Source organism: Mobula birostris, chromosome 9, assembly GCF_030028105.1.
Source record: "Mobula birostris isolate sMobBir1 chromosome 9, sMobBir1.hap1, whole genome shotgun sequence".
Lineage (NCBI taxonomy): Eukaryota > Metazoa > Chordata > Chondrichthyes > Myliobatiformes > Myliobatidae > Mobula > Mobula birostris.
In genome coordinates, this window is record NC_092378.1 from 83,757,644 (window position 1) to 83,773,334 (window position 15,691).

The 15,691-nt window shown below is 46.7% G+C and overlaps 1 protein-coding gene across 1 annotated transcript in view; it reads right to left on the reverse strand.

Annotated features, from left to right (window-relative positions):
- LOC140202854 (E3 ubiquitin-protein ligase RBBP6-like) overlaps positions 1–15,691 on the reverse strand; it is an 88,617-nt gene that overhangs the window by 30,459 nt on the left and 42,467 nt on the right. The window contains 1 exon segment of the mRNA XM_072268318.1: positions 14,606–14,778. Within this exon segment, the coding sequence (XP_072124419.1) occupies positions 14,606–14,778 (173 nt within the window).

The following is a 15,691-nucleotide window of genomic DNA, read 5'->3' on the forward strand; positions in this document are numbered from 1 at the left end:
GTGAGATCACTGATGTAAAAAGAAAACGTGCCCAGTGATTTACTGCTCACAAATTATTGGAGTAGACTCCTGAATAGTTACATGGAGCCTGGAAAAATAGAGGGCTACGGGTAACCCTAGGTAATTTCTAAGGTAAGAACATGCTTGGCACAGCTTTGTGGGCCGAAGGGTCTATATTGTGCTGTAGGTTTTCTATGTTTCTAACCTGCAAAGACCACCTAAGGCAAACTTATTTATCAAAGTACTGAAGTACATACATGTCACCACATACAACCCTGAGATTCATTTTTTGTGGGCATTCGCAGTAAATATAAAGAACACAATAGAATCAATAAAAGACTGCCCAACAGGATGAACGAATAACCAATGTACAAAAGATAACAAACTGCAAATACAAAAAAGAAATAATGAACATAAATAAGTAAGCAAAAATATATAGAGAATAAAATGAAGTGTCAAAAATTTTAAGTCCATAGGCTGTAGGAACAGATCAGTGATGGGGCAAGTGAACTTGAGTGCAGTTATCCCCTCTGGCTCAAGAACCTGATGGTTGAGGGTACTATTCACCTATAAAAGTTTCTTACAGTTTTAAATAAATGCCAACCTTCCCAAACTTCTTAAGTGATCTTGGTCTCTACTTGAGGCGCTGCTGCGCTTTCTTCGTAATTTTACTTACATGCTGGGCCCAAGACATGCTGGGTCCTGAACCTGGTGGTGTTTTTTTCGTGATGGCAGTAGAGCATGGCTTGGATGGTGGATGCTGCTTTCCTGTGACAATACTCTCTGAAGATATGTTCAATGTTTAGGTGGGTTTTACCTGAGATGCACTGGGATGTCCAACACTTTTTGTAGGCATTTCCATTTCTATACCAGGCCGTGACGCAACCAGTCAATATATGCTCCACTATTCACCTATAGAAGTTTCTTACAGTTTTAAATGAATGCCAACCTTCCCAAACTTCTAAGTAGAGGTGCTGCTGCGCTTTCTTCATAATTTTATTTACATGCTAGGCCCAAGACAGGTCCTCCAAAATGATAGCAGCAAGTAATTTAAACCCTCTCCACTCATGATCCACCAATGAGGACCACCTAATGGACCTCTGGTCTCTCCTCAGCCAGATTTTCAATCTCCCTCCGACTATTGATTCATCACTAGCTTTGATTCGGTCCACAACAGTGGTATCACCAACAAACCTGAATATGGCATTGAAGCTGTGCTTAGCCAGTCAGAAGTATACAGTGAGTAGAGCAGGGGACTAAGCACATAGCCCTGTGCTGATGGAGATTATGAAGATGTTGTTGCCAATCCCAACTGACTGTGGTCTGCAAGTTAGGAAATCGAGGATCCATTTGCACAAGGAGGTATTAAGGCCTATCTAGGTCATGAAGCTTATTGATAGTTTTACTCTGTAGGAGATGATAGCATTCAAGACCTGCCATACGCACATTGAGGACACTCTCTCTGACTTTTTAAAAAATATATTAAGTCCACACCAACTATGATGTATTCATTCAGATCCTCTGAAAAATCCTTGAACGCAGCCCTGTCTACCAAATCAAAGCAATCCCACAGCCACTCCTCTGCCTCCCATGACCACCTCTGTTATTCTCATCTCTGGAGCCTTGCTGTTTAGCCTCAGCCTCTGCAGGTGGGAGGGGCAGCTTTCCCAAAATGTAATCTAGGCATGGAACTGTAGACATTAGTAAGTATAGGTTGGGACCTTAGGTGTTGCAAGTCATATGTTAATAATTGGGCAAAGATTTCTTCCAACAAGCTTGACTGAAGTCCCCAACATTGATTTGAAAGGTATCAGCTAGGCTGTTTCTTGTTTGCTATTCACTGCACTTGTTCTTGCAGAACATCTGCCTTTAGTGGTATACTAAACTGCAGTCAGGATCACGGAGAACTCTCTTGGTAAGTAGAATGGTCTCTTAATCATTAGATGTTTCAGGTCAGGGGTGGGGGTAGGGAGAAAGAACATTGCAACAGGACCGCTACACTGAAGCATTGCAAAGAGAACAAGCCTCCTCAAACTCCTAATGACATATCGGCACTGTCAAGCCTTCTTTGTAATTGCATCAATATGCTGGGCCCGGGATAGATAGGATAGAAACCTAAAACTGCTCACCCTTTCTACTGCTGAGCCCCCAATGAGGACTGATGCGTGTTTCCTTGACTTTCCCTTCCTGAAGTCCATAATCAATTCCTTGTCCTTGGGTGCAAGGTTGTTGTTGCGACACCAATCAACTTGCTGATCTATCTCGCTACATGCTGACTTTGGCCTATTTTATCATGTGCCAAGTGTCCCCAAATTTCATCCTTAATAATGGACTCCAACACCTTCCCAACCACTGAAGTCAGGCTAACCTTCTGCCTCCCTCCCTTCTTAAAGAATAGAGTGGCATTTGCAATTTTCCAGTCCTTCATAACTACTGATGCTTCCACAATCTCTTCAGTTACATATTTCAGAATCCTGGGGTGTAGTCGAAGTGAGTCATCTACATTCAGACATTTCAGCTTTCCCTTAATAATATCAACCACTATGTTCACTCTCCCCCGACACTCAGATCTCCGGCAAACTACTAGTGTTTTCCACAGGAAGACTGACACAAAATACTTATTTAGTTCGTCTGCCATTTCTTTAATTCCCCATTACTACCTCCTCAGTGTCACTTTCCACCAATCCAATATCTACCCTCACTTTTTTTACTTGCATCTGAAAAACTTTTTTTTATTACTGGCTGGTATACTTTCATATTTTAACTTTTCTCTCCTTTTGGCTTTTTTAAAATTATCTTCCAATGGGTTTTTAAAAGCTTTGCAATCCCCTAACTTCCCACTAATCTTCGCTCTATTACATGCTTTCTCTTTTACTTTTGTTTCTATGACTTACCATGTCAGCTATGGTTGCCTCATCCTTCCTTTAGAATACTACTTCATCTTTGGGATCTATCTTTCCTGCATCTTCTGAGTTTCCCCCCCAGAAACTAGCTCTGTCATCACAGCTAGTTTCCCCTTCCAATCAATGCCATGTTTCTAATTTTCTATACTCCACAATAATACTGATTTAAGTTTCTTCCTCTCAAACTGCTACGTGAATTCTATCAAAGGACGTAGAACACTGGGCATTCTTCAGCTCTTAGGACAGCCAAACTGTTATTCTGTCCAGTCCTAATACCCAGCACATGGACCACAGCCCTTCATACGCCTATCCAAATTTTTGTTAAACGTTGAAGTCAAAACCGCATTCACCATTTCCCCTAGCGGCTTGTTCCACACTCTCACTACCCTCTGAGTGATGATTCCCCCTAATGTGTTGTGCCGAACATGTCCCTACCTTAGAAATTACTAGGCTTACCCATAGCCCTCTGTTTTTCTAAGCTCCATGTACCTATCCAAAAGTCTCTTAAAAGACCCTATCATTTCCGCCTCGACAACCGTTGCCGGCAGCCCATTCCACGTATTTACCACTCTCTGAGTAAAAAACTTACCTCTGACATGTCCTCTGTACCTACTTCCCAGCACATTACACCTGTGTCCTCTTGTGGCAGCCATTTCAGCCCTGGGAAAAAGCCTCTGACTATCCACACCATCAATGCCTCTCATCACCTTATACACCTCTATCAGGTCACCTCTCATCCTCCGTCGCTGCAAGGAGAAAAGGCCGAGTTCACTCAACCTGTTTTCATAAGGCATGCTCCCCAATCCAGGCAACAGCCTTCCTCTGGTGAGGCGACCAGAACTGAGCACAGTACTCCAAGTGGAGTCTGACCAGGGTCCTACATAGCTGCAACATTCTCGGCTCCCAAATTCAATTCCACAATTGATGAAGGCCAATACACCGTATGCCTTCTTAACCAGAGTCAACCTGTGCAGCTGCTTTGAGCATCCTATGGACTCGGACCCCAAGATCCCTCTGATCCTCCATACTGCCAAGAGTCTTACCATTAATACTATATTCCGCCATCATATTTGACCTACCAAAATGAACCACTTCACACTTATCTGGGTTGAACTCCATCTGCCACTTCTCAACCCAGTTTTGCATCCCATCAATGTCCCGCTGTAACCTCTGACCACCCTCCACATTATCCACAACACCTCTAACCTTTATATCATCAACAAACTTATTAACCCATCCCTCCACTTCCTCATCCAGGTCATTTTTATTTCAGCTTTTTTCTTAAAGATGTGCTGGGTGCATTCTGACTACCGCTGCATTCTTCATGGCCCAGTGGTTGGGGACCACTGCGTATCTAATTTAATTGGTCACTTTGATGCAGCACAAGCTACGCTGAAAACGCAGTTCGTGGCGGGGGTGCTACACACATGTGCACGAGGCAGAAAGAACGGAACTAAAACCCCGCAACCCAGAAACAATCTCTTGTAGCGGTGTGCTACACACAGCGCTAGAATAACTACACGGAGTCGGTGAGTTGGAGTTGCAATAAAAAAGATTTATTCAAACTTCGCGGCCGGCTTTAAAGCCTTCCCATTCCCGCCCTCCCTGGGCAGGACTGCTGTGGGGAATGCATATTCCCAGACCCTTTCCGCGCGCGAGATTTCCCCCCTGCTGGTGAAGATGGCCTGGCACCCTTTTTGGGGCCGGCCTCTCTGCGCGCGCTGTTTCGTGAGCCGGTTCGTGTGTGCTAGAAAGTGGGTTGTCACATAACCACCCCCCCCCAGAACCGGCGATACCTCCCCCAATGTCCACAGTCTGGATCGGCCTCTGTTTGGGAGGTCTGCCCCTGCGCCGCGGTGCCTGAGCCTGGACCAGCTGCGCCAAGTCCACATGGGCCAGTTTGAGTCCAACCACCGTGAAAACCTCCTCCCTCCCCCCAATGTCCAGCACGAATGTGGCCGCATTGTTCCTGATCACCTTAAACACCCTCTCATAGGGCCGCTGTAGCGGTGCCCGGTGTCCGCCTCGTCGTACAAAAAGAAACTTACAGTTCTGCAGGTCTTTGGGTAGGCAGGTCGGGCTGCTGTGAAGTGGGTATGGGGGCCAGGTTACCGAGCCTCTCACGTAGTCTGTCCAGGACTGCTGTGGGTTCTTCCTCTTGCCCCCTTGGGGCTGGTATGAACTCTCCTGGGATGATCAAGGGTGCGCCGTACACCAACTCGGCCAACGAGGTGTGTAGATCTTCCTTGGGCGCTGTGCGGATTCCGAGCAGGACCCAGGGAAGTTCATCCACCCAGTTAGGCCCTTCCAGGCGGGCCATGAGAGCCAACTTCAGGTGACGGTGGAAACGCTCCACTAGTCCGTTCGACTGTGGGTGGTAGGCAGTTGCGTGGTGTAGTTGTGTTCCTAAAAGGCTGGCCATAGCTGACCACAGGCTTGAGGTGAACTGGGGCCCCTGTCGGAGGTAATGTGGGCCGGTACCCCGAAGTGGGCTACCCAGGTTGCGATCAGTGCTCGGGCGCAGGATTCAGAGGTGGTGTCGGTGAGTGGGACTGCCTCTTGCCATCTGGTGAACCGGTCTACGACAGTTAGGAGGTACCGCGCTCCTCATGACACTGGCAGGGGCCCTACGATATCCACATGAATGTGGTCAAACCTTCAGCGGGTGGGTTCGAACTGCTGCATCGGAGCCTTGGTGTACCGCTGCACCTTGGCTGTTTGACACTGCATGCATGTTTTGGCCCATTCACTGACCTGTTTACGAAGCCCATGCCACACGAACCTGTTGGAGACCAGCCGGACGGTTGTCCTGATGGAGGGGTGCGCTAAGTTGTGAATGGATTCGAAAACCCACCGGCGCCAGGCTGCTGGGATGACGAGGCGGGGTTGGCCGGTAGCGACGTTACATAGTAGGGTCCTCTCACCTGGGCCTACAGGGAGGTCTTGGAGCTGCAAACCGGAGACTGCAGTCCTGTAACTGGGGATCTCAGCGTCTGCCTGCTGTGCCTCTGCCAGTGCTGCACAGTCCACCCCCTGGGACAGGGCCTGTACGGTAGGTCTGGACAGTGCGTCCACCACGACGTTGTCCTTTCCCGAGACATGCTGGATGTTCGTCGTGTACTCAGAGATGTAGGACAGATGTCGCTGCTGGCGGGATGACCAGGGGTCAGGCACCTTCGTGAACGCAAAGGTAAGTGGTTTGTGGTCTGTAAACGCGGTGAAGGGCCTACCTTCTAAGAAGTACTTGAAATGCTGGATTGCCAGGTATAGTGCCAATAGTTCCCGGTCGAAAGCACTGTATTTGAGTTCGCGTGGTCGTAGGTGTTTGCTGAAGAACGCCAGGGGTTGCCAGCGACCCTCGATGAGTTGTTCCAGCACTCCACCGACTGCTGTGTTGGATGCGTCCACCGTAAGGGCAGTAGGAATGTCCGTTCTAGAGTGCACTAGAATTGCAGCGTTTGCCAAGGCTTCTTTGGCTTTAACGAAAGCGGCTGCAGCCTCTTCGTCCCAGGTAATGTCCTTGCCATTACCCGACATCAGAGTGAACAGGGGGCGCATGGTTCGGGCTGCTGAGGGGAGGAAACTGTGGTAGAAATTCACCATACCCACGAATTCCTGCAGGCCTTTGATTGTGTTGGGTCGGGGGAAGTGGTGGACCGCATCTACCTTGGCGGGCAGCGGGGTTGCCCCCTCTTTAGTAATCCTGTGGCCCAGGAAGTCGATGGTGTCGAGTCCAAACTGGCATTTGGCTGGGTTGATTGTAAGGCTGAATTCGCTCAGGCGGGAGTAGAGCTGGCGGAGGTGGGACAGATGCTTTTGCCGACTACTGCTGGCTGTGAGGATGTCGTCCAAATAGATGAATGCAAAGTCCAGATCGCGTCCCACCATGTCCATTAGCCGCTGGAACGTCTGTGCGGCATTCTTTAGACCAAACAGCATTCAGAGGAATTCGAAAAGTCCGAACGGGGTGATGAGTACTGTTTTGGGATGTCGTCCGGATGCACCGGGATTTGATGGTGTCCCTGGACGAGGTCAACCTTGGAAAAGATCCTTGCGCCGTGTAGGTTTGCTGCGAAGTCTTGAATGTGCGGCACAGGGTAGCGGTCTGGTGTTGTAGCCTCGTTCAGTCTGCGGTAGTCACCGCATGGTCTCCAGCCACCCCCCCCCCGTTGCCTTGGGCACCATGTGCAGGGGGGAGGCCCATGGGCTGTCGGACCATCATATGATCCCCAATTCCTCCATCTTCTTGAACTCCTCCTTCGCCAGTCGGAGCTTGTCCGGGGGAAGCCTTCGAGCACGGGCGTGAAAGGGTGGCCCCTGGGTCGGGATGTGGTGCTGTACTCCGTGTCTGGGCATGGCTGCCGTGAACTGCGGTGTCAGTACTGATGGGAAATCCGCCAGGACCCTGGTGAATTCATTGTCGGACAGCGTGATGGAGTCCAGGTGTGGGGCTGGCAACTTTGCTTCACCCAGGGAGAACGTTTGAAAAGGCTTGGTATGGACTAATCGCTTCCCTTGCAGGTCGACCAGCAGGCTGTGGGCTCGCAGAAAATCCGTCCCCAGGAGTGGTTGGGCCACGGCGGCCAGTGTGAAGTCCCAAGTGAACCGGCTGGAGCAGAACTGTAGCCGCATGGTACGGGTGCCGTAGGTTCGTACTGTGCTGCCATTTGCGGCCCTCAGGGTGGGTCCCAGTTCTCTGTTGCGGGTGTCGTAACTAGTTGGAGGTAAAACACTGATCTCCGCTCCGGTGTCGACCAAAAATTGGCATCCTGACTGCTTGTCCCAGACGTACAGGAGGCTGCCCTAATGGCCAGCCACCGTAGCGATCGGCTGCGGCTGGGCCTTGGCGTTTCCCGGGAATTTGCAGGGTGGTCTACAGCGGTGGGCCTCTGTGCCCCACCGCTCGTGGTAGAAGCAGCATTGTTCGTTGGGCTCTGCTGCCGGGCCTGGTCTGGTCTGCCATTGGGCACACGGCTTGGTGATCTGTGCGACGGATGCCCCTCTCTCCTTCTTGGCATTCCACAGCACATTTGCCTGGGCCGCCACCTCCCGGGGGTCGCTGAAATCTGCGTCGGACAGCAGCAGGCATATGTCCTCAGGCAGTTGCTCTAGGAATGCCTGCTCAAACACGAGGCAGGGTTTATGTCCTTCAGCCAGGGCCAGCATTTCGTTCATTAATGCCGATGGCGGCTTGTCTCCTAAACCGTCCAGGTGCATTCAGCAGCATGCTCGTTCGCGCCGTGACAGTCCAAAAGACCTTATGAGCAGGGCTTTGAATGCTGTGTATTTGCCGTTCTCCGGGGGCCACTGTATAAACTCCTCAACTTGTGCAGCAGTCTCTTGGTCGAGGGAGCTCAGCACGTAGTAGTAATGAGTGGACTCCGAGGTTACCTGCCGAATGTGGAATTGTGCCTGTTCAAACCACAGACGGGGTCTCAGCGGCCAAAAGCTTGGCAGTTGTAACGAAGCTGCGTGAACATATGCAACGTCGGTCATCTCTGGCCCAAATATCATTTGGGCCGTTGGGGTCACCAATTGTAGCGGTGTGCTACACACAGCGCTAGAATAACCACACGGAGTCGGTGAGTTGGAGTTGCGATAAAAAAGATTTATTCAAACTTCGCGGCCGGCTTTAAAGCCTTCCCATTCCCACCCTCCCTGGGCAGGACTGTTGTGGGGATTGCATATTCCCAGACTCTTTCCGTGCGCGGGATTTTCCCCCTGCTGAAGATGGACTGGCGCCCTTTTTGGGGCCGGCCTCTCTGCGCGCGCTGTTTCGTGAGCTGGTTCGTGTGTGCTAGAAAGTGGGTCGCCACACTCTCTTTACAAACAGCTTTGTAGCAAAAGTATTGCTATATCACCATTATCCTAATTAGTATTACTTATTTTTATAATGCTCACATTACAACAGTATTTGTGTATTTATTTTTGATTTTTTTCGGGATCTACTGGGAAAGTCTCAAAGATTGACCAGTCGATCGCTATTGACGGGTTGGCGACCCCTAGTGTAGAGTCTGTATGGATTGAGTTAAGAAACAGCAAGGGTAAAAGGACCCTAATGGCAGTTGTATACAGGCCTCCAAACAACAGCCGGGATGTGGATTACAAACTACAGTTTAAGATAGAAAAGGCATGTCAGAAGGGTAATTGTCATGGTAATAGTTGGGGATCTTAACATGAAAGTAGATTGAGAAAACCAGGCCAGTACTGGACCTCAAGAGAAAGAATTTGTAGAATGTCTAAGGGATGGCTTTTTAAAACAGCTTGTTGTTGAGCCTGCTAGGGGATCGGCTGAGCTGGATTGGGTGTGGTGTAATGATCTGGAGGTGATCAGAGAGCTTAAGGTTAACGAATCTTTAGGGAACAGTGATCACAATATGATCGGGTTCACTTTGAAATTGAGAAGAAACTAAATTCCAATGTGTCGCTATTTCAATGGAATAAAAGAACTCACAATGGGATGAGAGGGGAACTGGCCAAGGTTGACTGGAAAGGGACACTTGCAGGAAGCACAGCAGAGCAGCAATGGCTGGAGTTTCTGTGAAAAATGAGGGAAGTGCAAGACAGATACATTCCAAATAAGAAGAAATTTTTTAACGGAAGGAGGACACTACCATGACTAACAAGTGAAGTCAGAGCAAAAGAGAGAGCATACAAGGAAGCCAAAGCTAGTGGGAAGATAGAGGATTAGGAAGCTTTTAAAAACTTACAGAAGGAAACTAAGAAGGTCATTAGGAAGAAAAAGATGAATTACAAAAGGAAGCTGGCGACTAATATCAAAGAAAAAACTAAAAGCTTTTTTAAGTATATAAAAGGTAAAAGAGAGTTGAGGGTAGATATAGGACCAATAGAAAATAACGCTGGAAATATTGTAATGAGACGCGCAGCAATGGCAGAGGAACTGAATGCATATTTTGCAGCACTTGTCACAGTGGAAGACACCTACAGTATATCAGATATTCAAGAGTGTCAGGGAAGTGAAGTATGTGCAGTGAAAATTACGACTGAGAAGGTGCTCAGGAAGCTTAATGGTCTGAGGGTGGATAAATCTCCTGGACCTGATGGAATGCACCCTCAGGTTCTGAAGGAAGCAGCTGGAGAGATTGCCGAGACATTAACAATGATCTTTCAAGCATTGATAGATTATGGCATTGTACCGGATGACTGGAAAAATGCAAATGTTACTCTGCTATACAAGAAGGTGGGAAGCAGCAAAAAGGAAACTATAGACCTGTTAGCCTGACACCAGTGGCTAGGAAGTTGTGGGAATTGATAGTTGCTGATGAGATTACGGAACACCTGGAGGCACGACAAGATAGGTCAAAGGCAGCATGGTTTCCTAAAAGGAAAATACTGCCTGACTAACCTACTGCAATTTTTTGAGGAAATTACAAGCAGGGTAGAAAAAGGAGATGCAGTAGATGTGCTGTACTTTGATTTTCAAAAGGTCTTTGACAAGGTGCTGCACATGAAACTGATTAGCAAGATAAAAGCCCATGGAATTACAGGGGAGTTAGTTGCATGGGTGGAACATTGGCCGATCGGCAGAGAACAGAGAATAGGAATAAAGGGATCCTATTCTGGCTGACTACCGGTTACCAGTGGAGTTCCACAAGGGTCGGTGTTGGAAGCGCTGTTTTTTTTTTAACAATGTATGTCAATGATTTGGACTAGGGCAGGGGTCCCCAACTTTTTTTGCATTGTGGACCGGTTTAATATTGACAATATTCTTGCGAACCAACCTACTGGGGGTGGGGTTGCCAACGGACAAGAGTAGTGGTCAAATACGTTGTTTACGCAGGTAAAGACTACAATGACCATGAAGCTTTGCACGGCACCAGTGCCCATGCGTGACCTGCGCATGCGTGTACCTGCCAATTTTTTTTCCTGCAAATCGTTTTTGGCCATTCTGTTGGGGGGGGGGGGGGGTGTTAATCACGACCAGAATATCAGTGATAAGTGGTTAATACACTGAATTTCGCTTCTAAAAGGGTTTATCTAACGAATTTAATATTAAACACACAGTGCATATTTTCCTCGCATGAATATAGTGATAAGTTAATTATCAGGGGAGGACAGGGGAGCTTGAAGTGTTGAACGAACTTCCAGTAGAGGTAGTAGAAGCAGGTTCGATGTTGTCGTTTAAAGTTAAATTGGATAGGTATATGAACAGGAAAGGAATGGAGGGTTATGGGTAGAGTGCAGGTTGGTGGGACTAGGTCAGAGTAGCATTCGGCAAGGACTATAAGGGCCGAGATGGCCTGTTTCAGTGCTGTAATTGTTATATGGTTATATAAGTAAGTCAATAGCATCATAACATTTTAAGTAATGTTTGGATATTAAACACACAGCACATATTTTCCCCGTATGAACATATAAAATCATTGCAACACATCAATATCGGTGAATCAGTGGGAGCCCTGGGCTTGTTTCCCTGCAACAGATGGTCCCGTCGCGGGGTGATGTTAGACAGTGATACTCGAAGGGGGTTCCTTATGTCCAATCTATTCTGCAATTTAGTTTTCGTTGCATTCATTGCAGAAAACTCCACTTCCCAGAAAAATGTTGGAAATGGAAGCAACGTTTTCAGTGCTTTTGTGGCTATCTCAGGATATTCAGCCTTGACTTTGATTCAGAATACTGGCAGAGATGTTATGTCAAAAATATTTTCAGCCCGCCGTCATTTGCAAGCTCGAGGAGTTGGTCTCCTTCCCGCGCTGACACGGATAACGCGCGGGTAGTGACCTCGCATGCGTAATGGCTCGACAGTGGGCGTGACAGGGAATGAGGAAAGGTGCAGCTGACTCATATCGCCAAATCATATTGTTTCCTCGCGGCCCAGTAGCACATGCTTTGCGGCCCGGTACTGGTCCGCGGCCCGGTGGTTGGGGACCGCTGGACTAGGGGATTAATGGACTTGAGGCTAAATTTGCCAATGATATAAAGATAGATGGAGGAGCAGGTAGTGTTCAGGAAACAGAGCCTGCAGAGAGACTTAGATAGTTTAGGGGAATGGGCAAAGAAGTGGCAAATAAAACACGATGTTGGAAAGTGTATGGTCATGCACTTTGGTGGAAGAAATAAACGGGCAGACTATTATTTAGATGCGGAGAGAATTCAAAATGCACAGTTGCAAAGGGACTTGGCAGTCCTTGTGCAGGATACCCTAAAGGTTAACCTCCAGGTGATAAAGGCGGCGAATGCAATGTTGGCATTCATTTGTAGAGGTATAGAATATAAGAGCAGGGATGTGATGTTGAGGCTCTATAAGGCACTCGTGAGACCACACTTGGAGTATTACGTGCAGATCTAGGCTCTGTATTTTTAGAAAGGATATACCAACATTGGAGAGGGTTCAGGAGTGAAAGGGTTACCGTAGGACGAATATCTGGCAGCTCTTGGGTGTATTCCCTGAAGTTCAGGAGAATGAGGGGGAATCTCATAGAAACATTCCAAGTGTTAAAAGGCCTGAACGGATTAGATATGGCAAAGTTATTTCCCATGGTAGGGGTGTCTAGGACAAGAGGGCACGACTTCAGGACTAAAGCACGCGGAATTTGTTGCCACAAGTGGCTGTTGAGGCTGTCACAGGGTGCATTTAAGGCAGAGATAGGTTAAGTTTTTGATTAGCCAGGGCCTCAAAGGGCATGGAGAGAAGGCAGAGGAGTGAGGATAGCTGGAAGAATTGGATCAGCCCATGATTGAATGGTGGAGCAGACTCGATGGGCCGAATGGCCTACCTCTGTTCCTTAACCCATGACCTCCAGTTCTAGCCTGCTTTATTTGTCTTATCTATACCCCTCAAATTTGCACACTTCTATCACTCTCCCCTCATTCACCTGTGGAATCTATATACTACTAAAACACTCATGCTCTGTCTGTTTGTGACCTCAATTAGTGTAAATGGTGCATTACAGCGGCACTTTTTTTTGGCTAAATCGAATTAAAATGCACTAACTTACGGAATGCAGACAAAGTTCAGGGTTATATATTCGTATAAAATTGCTCATTTGCCAAAATAAACAGGCCCCCTTTCAACCCGAGATCCGATCAGCCACCATGGAAATCGGGACGCGACAGCCCGACACATGCGCATGGCCAGTCTCAGCAGCAACACCGACCGGAGCAAAAGGGCAGGGCAGCTCTATTTCGTGGGGTCACATTCTACTAATCACCACCATCAGCATGTGCAGGATTGGGACAGATCTAACTGCCACCCATCAATAAGAGATAATTAAATCTTATTGTAATGACGTACTTCGAGACACCCATAAAACCCTTTGCTGCAGTCAAAAGACAGCGGTGACTATATCACGTCCATTTAGGAGAGTGTCAACCACATCAAGAATAATCAGCATCCTTTGGTGTTACTGTTTCGTATCTTCTATCCAGCAGTAGGGTTGAAAAAAAAATGGTCAGCCTAATTATGCCGCGTGGAAAGGGAAGGGGAACATTATGGTCAAGAGATGACGCCAAACATCGTCGGGAAGTGGCAAGGAGAGGGAGAGAACAAGAATCGGATGAGGCCAGGGCCACACGACTCCAGGATCAAAGAGTAAGGACATAAAATAGATGAGAGAAGAAGAGACAGAGGAGGAGAGGCATGCACAGCTCCAGGATCAGAGATAAACAACAAACAGCAGAAGAGATGAAGAGACAGGGGATGAAAGGGCTGCATGTCTCCAGAATGACAACAAGAGGCACAAGGGTGGCAGATAAACCAGAAATAATACCATCAAAAGTGTGCTTCGTTAAATGAGCAGCAGCTATATTTGTTTTGCTAGGCGTCATTCTTCTTTAATAAACTGAGGTTTTCTACTTCAGTTTTCAAAGCAAAGCGATACCAATAGCATTCAGGAAAATTTAATGTTCATTCTGGTCACATCAGACTGCACTACCCTTCTCTCAAAGGGTGCCCCAACGGGTCACCCCATTGTCTAGTATAGAATAAAGTCCTAACCTATAACTCAGGTCAAGACCCTGTAACATCTTTGTAAGTTTACACTGCACTCTTTCAAGCTTACTGATATCTTTCCAGTGGGTACACACGTGACGAGAACTGCACACAATATACTAAATTAGGCCTCACCAACATTTTACACAAGTTCCACACTCCAAATCCTGTACTCAGTACTTTCATTTATGTGGACTAATGTGCCAAAAGTTCTCTTAATGACCCTATCTACCTGTGACATCACTTCCAAAGAATCATGGATCTGTATTCCGATCCCTGTTGTACTGCACTCCGCAATGCCCTATCATTAACCATGCAAGTCCCCTCCTCTTTTGAAACTCATGTCCCATCTGAAACGTTTGTCTGTATGTGTATTCAACTAAAGCACTAAATTTTCTTTTAACCATTCTTTTCCATGTAGACATTTGTTGCTGATGTATTATTTACTGCTTTATATCTTGTAAGTTTATTATTCATATTAATACACTGCTTTATTACCAATTCTAATTATTCAAAAGCATCCCTCTTCCCTCGTCACCCATTGACATAAGTGAACCAATCACAATCTGCGTGCATCTCACTTAATACTCAGATAAATATTTATGGCTGTTTCTTGCCTGGACCCTGTTGCTCTAGAGATCCTCTACCCGCATTCCTTCTATATTATGTTCCTGCATGGACCATAACATTATGTCCCCCATGGAACTCTAAAGCACTGAATTTTGCTTGATTGCTCAGAATCACTTACAGTCATCACAGTAACTGTTTCCACAGCATGGTATGACAACAGCATCATTCATGAGGTCTTTGCAGATAAGGCACAACAGTTCATCAGGAATTGGATCTTCCTCTTCTGATGAAGATGAGGGCTCCTCTGGCAGGAATGGTGGCTTTTCTTTTTTGCCTTGTGCATATGCTTCTCTGGAATACAAGATATGAGAGTTGGGTTGGGTCTCTTCATTGAAGGCAACCCACAAAAATATCAATTGAACTGTCTTAAAGAATGGCGAAGTAACTGTCAGCTGGATGACTTTAATTTTACCCTCCATTCACAATAAAAAATATAAATCAAGTAGTATAGCTTTTTAGAATCATAAGTGCTCCAGTAACTGAATGAGCTGATACTTGATTAGTTGTTATAATTAATTAACCAACATTCTGGCATGTGACTGCTCAGTCACAACAGCAAAAGTAGTGATCCCTGCACTGACAAGCCTTCAGACTAAAAGGAGCCAACCTAAACTTTTCAACTCCAATGATCTTAGTTTGGCTAAATTGACCTTGACATTTTTCTTTAGATTATTGCTTCAAGAATTTTTTTTCTATGTTAGAATTCCTAAGCTGGTTGTTAGCCACTTTCTCTTTTCAACACTTACATTTGCTAGTTCCAAGTTGTCTGGGCCCTTCCTGGTACTCAAGAGAATTACAGTAAACCCTTCCTCAAGCTCCAGCCCCCTGTTCTCATGGATGCATCCCTTCCAGAACAGGTGACTTGTTCACTTTGAGCAAAACTGGTTTTTCTAAACTCCCTTGTTCACCCCCAACACTACTTCTCCTAAAATTCTCATAGTATCGGCTTAAGAACATAATGGTCACTCAGTCCCTCAAGTCTGCCCACCATTCAATTTCACAGCAGACTCATTCCAGCTCTCATCTCTTCATCTATGCCACTTCCCATAACCTTCAATTTCCTTCCTCATTATTTGAAAATGTATCTACTTCCTTTTTAAATACCAAGTGATCCAGCCTCTACAACTCCAGGTGAGAATTCAAAAGATTCATCATGAACTACAAGATGATCTGATGCATCTCAGTTTTAAATACAAACGTTTGT